General features: G+C 41.9%; 2 protein-coding genes across 2 annotated transcripts in view; both read right to left on the minus strand.

Annotated features, from left to right (window-relative positions):
• The window catches only part of CBG22303, a gene marked incomplete at both ends in the record, with an annotated part of 6,968 nt that extends 3,965 nt beyond the window's left edge, over positions 1-3,003 (minus strand). The window contains 4 exons of the mRNA XM_045242507.1: positions 1,036-1,356; positions 2,513-2,583; positions 2,638-2,811; positions 2,863-3,003. Of these exons, the coding sequence (XP_045097541.1) occupies positions 1,036-1,356; positions 2,513-2,583; positions 2,638-2,811; positions 2,863-3,003 (707 nt within the window). The remainder of the gene's footprint in view (positions 1-1,035; positions 1,357-2,512; positions 2,584-2,637; positions 2,812-2,862) is intronic.
• Positions 3,004-3,192: 189 nt separating this feature from the next.
• Positions 3,193-5,876, minus strand: Cbr-pqn-59.2 (the record flags this gene model as incomplete). The annotated part of the gene is made up of 5 exons (XM_045242511.1): positions 3,193-4,071; positions 4,100-4,825; positions 4,875-5,200; positions 5,246-5,453; positions 5,766-5,876. The coding sequence occupies 5 exons, from the start codon at positions 5,874-5,876 to the stop codon at positions 3,193-3,195; spliced, it is 2,250 nt and encodes a 749-aa protein (XP_045097542.1).
• Positions 5,877-10,018: the final 4,142 nt, after the last annotated feature.

The following is a 10,018-nucleotide window of genomic DNA, read 5'->3' on the forward strand; positions in this document are numbered from 1 at the left end:
TTTTTACCTGTCCGGACATGAAATTGAAAAAAATCCAAAAAAATTGCCACATAGGAAAGGCGCCCGCTGCCGTGGCCTAGGTTTCTCACTGAAAATCCTCGTCCCCCGGCGGCACCTTTTTTTGAATTTTCTTCCTTTTCAACGCCGTTTTTCGGGGATTTCGGATTTTTTTTGAATTTTTTCGCAATAATATTCGGAAAATAGATAACTTTTAACACATTTTAATGCAATAAAAATTTTTGGTCGGAGTCCCCCTTTAAAATCCACGATTTTTAGCCCTGAAAATCGATATTTTAAGACTGTAAATGAACCTTTTTCCAGCCAAATCTAGCCATTTTTGAGCTTGAAAATCATTAATTTTCAGTCTAAATTTAGACGTTTTCCAGTCGAAAATTTATTATTTTTAGCTTCAAAATCAGTCAATTTTCGGGAAATTTTGGACATTTTTAGACTAAAAATCAGCCATTTTCAGCTAATTTCAGATTTTTAGATCCCCAAAAATCGATATTCTTAACTTTAGAATGGGCGTTTTTTTTTTGAAAATTCGTAATTTTTTAGGCATAAAAATGAGATTCCGGCTCTGAAACCGTCATTTTTCAGGGGAAAATTGGACGTTTTTTGACTAAAGAATCAGCTTTTTTAAAGTCAAAATTCGACTTTTTTGCTTGAAAATAAGTAATTTTTCGGAAAAAATAGGTCATATTTAGTCTCAAAATCAACGATTTTTCACCCGAAACCAGTCTAATTTTCAGGCCGAAAAAATCAGCCATTTTCATGTCAAAATTGGAAATTTTCAGTCAAAAGGTGGAAAAAATTCCGCAATTTAGGACTGAAAATCGGCTAGTTTTAGGTCAAACTAGCTATTTTTCGCTTCAAAATAAGTCATTTTTCGGATTAAAATCAGCAATTTTCCGGTCAAAATAGCTGTTTTTAGCTTTCAAATCTGTGATTTTTGTACTAAAAATAGTCATTTTTTTAGCGAAAACTTAGCATTTTTAAGCAAATTTCAGTTTTTTAAATGAATCTAAAACCAACCTTGATCGCGTGGATGCCAAAAACTCGACATAACTAGCAACATCGGCTGGCCGTCCCAACCGTCCCAACGGTATCATCGCCTCCAAATGTTGTTTGATTTGTCTCGCTTCCTCCCCATTCGTCTGGTCCCACACAGCTCCCGAACCGTCTCCTTCGACCATTCCAGACACCACACTATTCACACGAACGCCTTTTTTCGCCGCCGACTGGGCGACTGCTTTTGTTAACGAGAGAACACTGTTTGAGGCGACCGAGTAGAGACCCATATCGATTGATGGGGTGTATCCCATACATGATGTTATGTAGATGATACTGCCGTTTCTGCAAAAAAGGGGTATTTGAGGGGGGGAAGTACTGAAATTTAGCTTTTTTTGAAGCTCAAAATTTCCCAAAAATCGGATTTTTAGACAAAAAAGTGGAAATTAAAAGGGGACTCCGACCAGAAAATTTTTATAGCCTTAAAATGTTTCAAATTATGTATTTTGCCAATACTACAGCGAAAAAATTCAAAAAAAATTCCTAAAACCCCGAAAAACGGCGTTGAAAAAAAATAAAATATGAATTCCCGCGCAGTGAGAAACTTAGGCCACGGCAGCGGGCGCCTTTCCTACGTGGCAAATTTTCCGGATTTTTTTCAATTTCATGTCCGGCAGGTAAAAAACGTGAAAAACCACTGTCGGCCACTTGAAAAAACGGCTGTCAGGCGCCGTGGCCTAGGTTTCTCACTGCGCGGGAATTCAAATCCTCGCCGCTCCTAGCAACTTTTTTTTTGAAAATTTTTCGCTTTTAACGACATTTTTCGGGGATTTTGGATTTTTTCTCTATAATATTATGAAAATACCTATTTTTTGAAACATTTTTAATGCAATAAAAATTTTTGGTCGGAGTCCCCCTTTAAATGCCCGAAATTCGGATTTTTCAGGTCAAAAAAAGCCAATTTTAACCTGAAAATAATCGATTTTAGATTGGAAATTCGTCATTTTGGAGTGGAAAATTGTAATTTTTTGAGCTTTTTTAGTTTTAAAATGACTGAAATTTGGCATTTTTTTTGGCCCAAAATTCGAATTTTTCAGGTAAAAATCAAAGTTTGAAATTGCCGCTTTTGGTTGAAAAAATGACTGAAAATGTAGCATTTTTCGAATCAAAATATCATGATTTTAGCCAAACATTTGGATTTTCAAGCTGTCAATTAGGCAATTTCAGGTTGGAAATTGTCGTTTTTCAGCTTAAAATTTGATGATTTTCAACCCAAAATATGGATTTTCAGGGTATTAATTAGGTAATTCTATTTTTAAAATTGTCATTTTTATAATTCAAAAACCATAATTTCGAGTTGAAATTCACTATTTTGGGCTGAAAAATCGCAATTTTCTGTCTGAAAATGCGATTTTCAGACATTCAAGCCAAAATTGAAAAAAATACGTTTTTAGGCTCAAAATTCGCATTTTCAACCAGGAAATTTTTTTTAAAAAATTACTCTGATTTCGCCAACTGCGGAAGTGCTGCTTGTGATAAACGGAATGGTGTGGTCAGCATATCGGCGAACAGCTGAAAAATAAAACCCTAAAATTCTCTACAAAATCCTTGAATCCTCTTCTGAACCTTGTCAAAATCCGTGTCTGACGTCTCCACAATTTCTCCGACGATTTCATTTTGCGGTGGAACAATTACCAGAGTGTCCAGACCGCCCAACTTTTCAGCCACCTTCTGAATAAGCTCCTTTCGATGCTCCGGATTGGAGACGTTCAGCGAGAAGGCTGTCACGTCACCGCCCACCTAGAATTTTAGCCCCGTGTAATGAGTCTCCTTTTGTTTTTTTTTTTAAACCTTCTTATTATCCTCGGCCACCTTTCCTACACTATTAGGACAATCTCCAGCGGCTGCCACTTTGAAGCCAGCGAACGCGAGCCTTCTGACAATGGCTTTGCCCAGTGTGGAAGTGGCGCCGACTACAAGTGCACAAGTCATAACTCTGGAATACTCTTAAATCCTGATGAAAGTGGTTTCTACACCTACTAAGCATCAGGTACATTTATTTGGAAATCCGTAGAAAAATAAAGAACATGTGAAGAGAAAATAAAACAGATCATTTTATTATTTTGGGAGAGGGAGGGGGATGGGAGCAAAGTCGTGCTGACTGAGAACGTTCGAAACCGGTTAGTTTCCCCAGTTGTACGGCTTATTATTCATGTTGCCATATTTTCCGAGATTTCCACCATTGTGTTGATACTGCGAGTGCGGATTCTGTGCAGTTGACGGCTTGGCGCCGGCCATCTTATCGTAGCTCTTGCGCTCGTCGTCCTGTCCGTACATCTGACGTCCGCCGCCGGCGCTGTTTCCCACATTCGGCATCATGTTCATGAATCCGAAGGTGTGTGGAGCGGCCGGGTATGGCTGCTGCATGAACAACGACGATAGGTTTGGCTGTTGCATGTACGAATTGGCTTGGAACCCTGGTGGTGGTCCAACATTCGACGGCTGCTGTGGTTGCTGATCACGTCCACTTTGTGATCCGAACTTGTTGAAGTCCATAAGTCCATGAGTCTCTCGTTGCTGTCCTGATTGCACTTGTGGTGCATTTGAGGTCAGTGTCTGGGAAGCAGACTGCGGGAGAATCGTCGACAGATTGCTCAAATCAACTCCCATTCCGTACTGCATGAGTGCAGCGTACTGATCATCGCGGACTCCACCCATTGGATTGTACATGTTCATGTAGGAGTTCATGTATCCGTACGGCATCTGCGGGGCAAACAGCATGTGTTGTTGTGGATGCTGTGGGTGTCCTTGTTGCTGCTGAGCCGGTGGCGTATTCTGCTGTTGAGTCGGCTGCTGCACTTGCTGCTGTGGTTGTTGCGATGATTGTTGCGACGGAAGCTGTCCAGGATTGTTGAACTTGTTCGAGGACGACAGGCGATCCGTTGGTGGGTACGAGGAGGATGAAGTGTCATACGACAGTCCTCGGTTCGATTGTCCGTATCCCAACGGTGGAGAGGAGGATTTCAAGTTGTAATCGCCATTTGGAAGCGATCGTTCTGGCTGAAAACAACGAAAATTAGAATTTCACAAAGTTCCAATTCGACAAACTCACCTCAACTTGTTTCGGGATCATTCGGGGCGAGTTAAACAGGTTTTCATTGTTTGTAGAGATCGATGCAGCGGATGGTTCGGAAGGTTGTGGGAGTTGTGGGCTTGGGGGAGCATCAACAAATCCAAATGAGTAGTCGTGGAGGTTGGTTGGAGCAGTGGTTCCAACAAATTCAACTCCTGGATCAGGGAGGGTCTGAACTGGAGCAGCACTCGGGGTTGGGGACACAGCTTCTTGTGCATCGTGAATTCCAATTCCGAGCGATGACTTCAGTTGATTGGTCCACGCCTGATTGGCTTGATCTGGTGAGCTTTGTACATTTTCATCATGGTGAGTTGACACGTTCGGCGTCTGCTCTTCAACCGCTGGGGCCTGTTCGTCCTGGAAGTATCCTTCATCTTGCTGTTGCGAAGTTTCTGGTTCATCCGAGAACTGTGCTGGCTCTTGCTCCTCCTTCACCGGACTCTCTTCTGGAGCGGCTTGTGATGGAAGCGGTGGTTGTGGAGACAGACTCCGCCTTGGTGGTGGTGCTGGTTGCGGATTCTGTGCTTGTTGCTTTCGTAGGGCCTCCTTACGGTGAGCGGCAGCTGCAACAGCGGCGAACGAGATTGGAGCTGGAGCCGACGAAGTTGGTACGGTAGCGGTGACAGATTCCTCGACTGGTGGTTGCACTTCGGTGACGTTGGTATCAACTTTGGTCGAGTTCTAAAAAAATTCGATAGAATTAGAATGATCATTTTTGAAAAATTCTTACATCTTCAAGATCAGCAGTGAATGCATCTGGATCAAGAGTTGACGATGGAGCCACAGCTCTGGAGTATCCTCCTCTGCTTCCGCCTCCTCGTCCACGTCCAACGTACGGTCTTTCAAATCCACCACGGCTCGGGCGCGATGATCCACCTTCTTTGAAATCACCTCCTCGACCTCCTTCTTTATAATCACCTCTTGGCTCACGGGGCTCACGGAACTCGCGTGGCTCTCGATTCTCACGATTATTATCCCGGGTGTCTCGGCTCTCGCGTGGTGTCGCTCCGCTTGAACGGCCGCGGCCACCTCTGTCGACGAAACCGGTGCTTCCACCTATAAAAAAGTTTTAACGTGACAAACAAAGAATAAAAAACAAACCTCTGCCGCCTCTGCCCTGGAAGTTTCTGCTGTTGAAACTGCCTTCATCCGACTTCTTCTTCTCTTTCTTTGGTCCCTTCTGTTCGGTCCATGAGTCGAGTTTGTCGCCAGCCTCCAAGATGTAATCGATTGCGCTGTACAGAACCATGTCTCTGTCCAGCAACGCTATCTCGGCTTGTGCTGATGTGCATCCGGTGGTTTCGGTAATCTGCAAGAATTTTCCTTATGGTCATTATCTTGTGCGCGGGAACCCATTATTCTCTCAACATCTGGATAACATGCGCGAACACCTGCTTTTTCTGTGTCCTTTTCTTTTCGATTTTATTTGCCATCTGCCCCTTCCTTTCTATCTATCGAAGTTTTTATTTACACTGAAAACCGACGCCTAACCCCGATTCCTCTTCCTATCTAAGTACAAAACAACATCACGTGCCTTCTGTGCCCGTCATTATGATTCAGAGATCACATTGACGCAACAATAGCGAAAACAGGGTGTTCTGGAATTGACATAGAAACTTACGGTCTTAATCATCAACTGCATGTCCTCCTCTGTGCCGGAAACTCCGTCCAGTGTGAGTCGCTGAAGTCGCGCTTGATCGCTGGTAGCTTTTTTGTCGCTTTTGATACCCATTCTGGAAGAAAAAACTATAGTTTTTATGATTGGAAATCGAGGTCAATTGAAAATCGATAGGAGTGTGACGGGAAGGTGTGAAAGCGACAAGAAAGTGTGAAAAGTGGGGAAAAAAGATCTCTCATGATAAAATCTATGCACTTTTCAGCCAATTTCCGCATGGATAAGCGGGAATTCGAAGAAACTTACACTTTCAGGCATAAAAACACAAATTCATACGAAAAGTCTCTTTTCAGGCGGAAATACTGAGAATTTCATCAACTTCCTTCGAAAAAGATGACAATTACCATCAAGAAATGTTTAAAACCCAAAATTTTTGTTCAGTGAAAAATGAATTCTAACCTATTTTTTAAACCAATTTCAGATGTTTTCTCATTAAAAAATGACTAATTTCAAGGTAAAAAGCTGAGGAAGCTTTTTATGGACGCACACTATTGCGAAAATTGGGTCAAATCGATAAAAAATGACTGGGAATGACTCGATCTCGTCACTTTCCGGATAAAATTCCCGCCCGGATACGAATTTCCCGCATTTTCAGATTTTTTTTTCGAAAAATCGAAATAATCAGTGATTGGCTAGACTAGAACCTCGTTTAAATCGCCGTATTTCCCGCAGTTGAATTCAGCGGCGACCGCGACGCGACACGCAACGCGGCTCCGCCCACCAAATGCGGTCGTGGTCTCGCAGCGAATGCGCGTACGATCACTCTCAACGAGTATAAAACCCAGTCCGTTTTGGCTCGTTTTTCAAATAAATCGCCATTTTCTCGAGGAAAAACGAAGAAAAACGAAAAAAACATGCGAAAAAGTGAAATTCCAGCTAAAAATTGGAATAAAACATTGGGGAAAAAGAGCAGAAAAGTGTATATTATTGGTTTTTTTTTCGTTTTCAATATATACGAATTTTTCGAATTCTCACCGATATTTTCTTGATAATTTTCACACAAAAATTCAACAAAAAAGCCAAAATAAAGAGAATTTCAGGGAAAATGAGCCTTCCTCGCTTTCGACTCGTTCAGGGAAAGGCGCTGGGCGAACGTTCAGGTCCACCGCCACCGCTGCAACAACAACCACCACCACCTCAACAAATCCATCAGCAACAACAACCTGTAAATAATATGCCACCAGAATCAGTAAGTTTTGAAAATTTCAAAAATAAATTGACAAAAAATCAATTTTCTCTTCCAGATGCCACAAGTGAAAGTTGAGGTGGACCTGATGCAAGATATACCATCACAGCAGGAGCCGCAGCAGCATGTGATGCACCAAATAAAGCAGGAAGATCCGATCTCGCCACCCAGGAATCAGATGATGGGGGCATCGCGTTAGTAATTTGGGAAAATTCCGATTTCCCACCTAGAAAGCCTTTGAAAAAAAGTAATTTTTGTTCAGAACCACCACCACAAATGATGCAGCAACGCGGACCAACACCTCAACAGATGTCTCACTTCGTCCAACAACCTCAACATCCTCAGATAATGAATCAGCCACCAATTCCACCTCAGAATTCAGCGAATCAGCCTCAAAACCCGAATTCTGAGGATAAAAATGTGCAAAAGTGTGTGCGATTCTTGAAAACGTTGATTAGTCTATCCCAAAATGAGGACCCCGAGATGCCGGATAAAGCGTTGAGAGTCAGCAATTTGATTCAGGTAAGAACTGGTTTTTAGGGCTCTTTTTTGAGCTCAAATTAGATTTTTAAGCCATTTGGAGTCTAAAAATCTTCAAAATCCACTTTTCAGGGCGTTATCTACATGGAAACAACAGCTGAGCAGTTCACACGTGATCTTCAAGAAGTCCTCAGATCACAAGCACAACCACATCTTCTTCCTTTCCTTCAGAATACGTTGCCAGCACTCAGGAATGCTGTTCGAAATGGTTTGTTGTAATTTGAAGGAAATTATGCTGAAATTTATTCAAAATTCTTCAAAAAATAGGCCAAACCCCTTGAAAAATAATCGAAAATTCACTGAGATCGATTCAGAAACTATAAAAAACTGGTCTAAATTTCATAGAAAGCGGTCCAAATAGCACTAAATGACTCCAGAAACGATTTGAAAATGGCCCAAATTTCTAAAAATTACCTCAAAAATTATGTAAAATAATTAAAAATTCAATGAAAAACCCTTCTATTTTTTCCAGGAACCGCCAGTGTAGAAGGCGTCAATCCACCACCCGGCTACGTCTTCAACAACGGACGTCATCCACAGAATGCTCCACCAACAGCTCAAGCACCTCCACAACAACAGCAGCAACCCCAGCATATGACTCCACAAGCGCCACCACACGATATGAGAGGTCCGCCAATGAATCCACCAATGAATCAAGGAGTTCCAATAAGTCAAGCGGGGCCACAAGGAGGTCCAGGAGGTCCAGGACCACAACAAATGATGAATCGAATGAATGTGGATAACGGTACTCCACAAGGAAGACCTAATTTCCAGGTAAAGACTTGTTTTTGAGCCTCAAAACACTGTTATTTTCCAGCAAAGACCACCTGGACCACCGCTCCAATCTACTCCAGTAGTCCGTACGATATCTGGAGGACCAATAGGACATCCACAAGGACCAGGACCACATCAGCAACCACCTCATCCACAGATGCCGCCTTCCCAACCACCAAGAACTCCACAATCCGTCTCTTCCCAGGGACCACAGCCTATGGAAGTTGATGGATCTCCAGCTCCACCTCCCCCACGACGTCAATATCCAGAAGGCTCGTTGAAATCTGCGATTCTGAAGCACGATGAGATTCTGAATAGAATTACGAAACGAATGATGGCACCGTGCCAAGTGGAGGAGGACGCGTTGATTGCGATTTCCGATGCGGTCGAGTCGCATTTAAGAGAGATGATAGCGATGATGGCCGGGTTTGCGGAGCATCGAGTCGAGTCGCAAAGGTGTGAAAGTTCCTAAAACCGGCAATAAATGATCCAAGCTTTTCAGAATTCCCGAGAACTACGTCCCTGTGGATGACGTCAAACGACAACTGAAATTCCTCGAGGAGCTCGATCGTCAGGAAGAGGAGATGCGTGAGAATCGAGAAAAGGATGCGCTGATTCGAGCCAGTAAAAATAAGAATATCGGAAAGGAGACGATTGAAAAGGCGAAAGAAATGCAGAGACAGGACGCCGAGGCGAAAAGGAATCGAGATGCGAACGCGGCGGCGATTGCAGCATTGTCCAGTAGTCGGCCAACGAAGAAGTGAGCAAAATGATCTGAAAATTGAGCTAAAACAGAAAATTTTCAGGTGGGAAGGCGCCGCTAGCACGTCGACCGCTCCACGCCCACGTACTGTTCGTGTCACCGCTCGTGATCTTCAAATGTTGGTCAATCAGGATAATCGATTTACGGGGTTCGTTTTCACTGAATTTCTATGGAAAATTAAAAGGAATTCAGGAATCAAAACAGCTAGAAATGTCAAATTTTTAGCCTTCAAAATGGTAATTTTGCCTTTGAAAACGTCCTTTTGAGCCTAAAAAAGGCTCATTTTTGAGCTTTGAAGTTTCATATATTGCTCTGAAAATATCAATTTTGATCCCTCAAAATGTCATATACGTCTTTAGAAATGTCATTTTTAAAGCCGTAAAATGTCATATATGACCCTAAAAATGTCTATTTTGATCCCTCAAAATTCTATATACGGCTCCAGAAATGTCTATTTTGGGGCTTAAAAATTACATATATGACCTAAAAAATATCAATTTTGAACCATAAAATTTTAGTTCTTTGGCCATAAAAATGTCAATTTTGATTCGTTAAAATTCTGTTTTTGGCTCTAAAAATGTCAATTTTTGTCACCTAAAATTTAGCCTAAAAATAGCTTTAATTTAGCCTAAAAATAGCTTTATTTTAGCCTAAAAATAGCTCATTTCTGACTTAAAAATTACAATTCTTAAAGGTGGTGTGCGGTGAAAAATTTTATCGCTTTATTTTGTGCAGAAATCCATGTAGATTCCCCTAAAAATAAAGGAAAAATTCAACAAAAAATTCCTTCATTGAGAAAAACGGCATTGAAAAGTCAAAGTGGGAACCGGTGGCCTAGCGGCCAGGTGTGAGTTTTCTAGGCTAACTGCCGGTAAAAGCGCGCGAAATTCGAATTTTTATTTGATTTTCAGTATTTTCTTTGATGTTTTTCAAAGA

This window comes from Caenorhabditis briggsae (genome assembly GCF_000004555.2).
Source record: "Caenorhabditis briggsae complete genome, chrI, whole genome shotgun sequence".
NCBI classification, from domain to species: Eukaryota; Metazoa; Nematoda; class Chromadorea; order Rhabditida; family Rhabditidae; genus Caenorhabditis; species Caenorhabditis briggsae.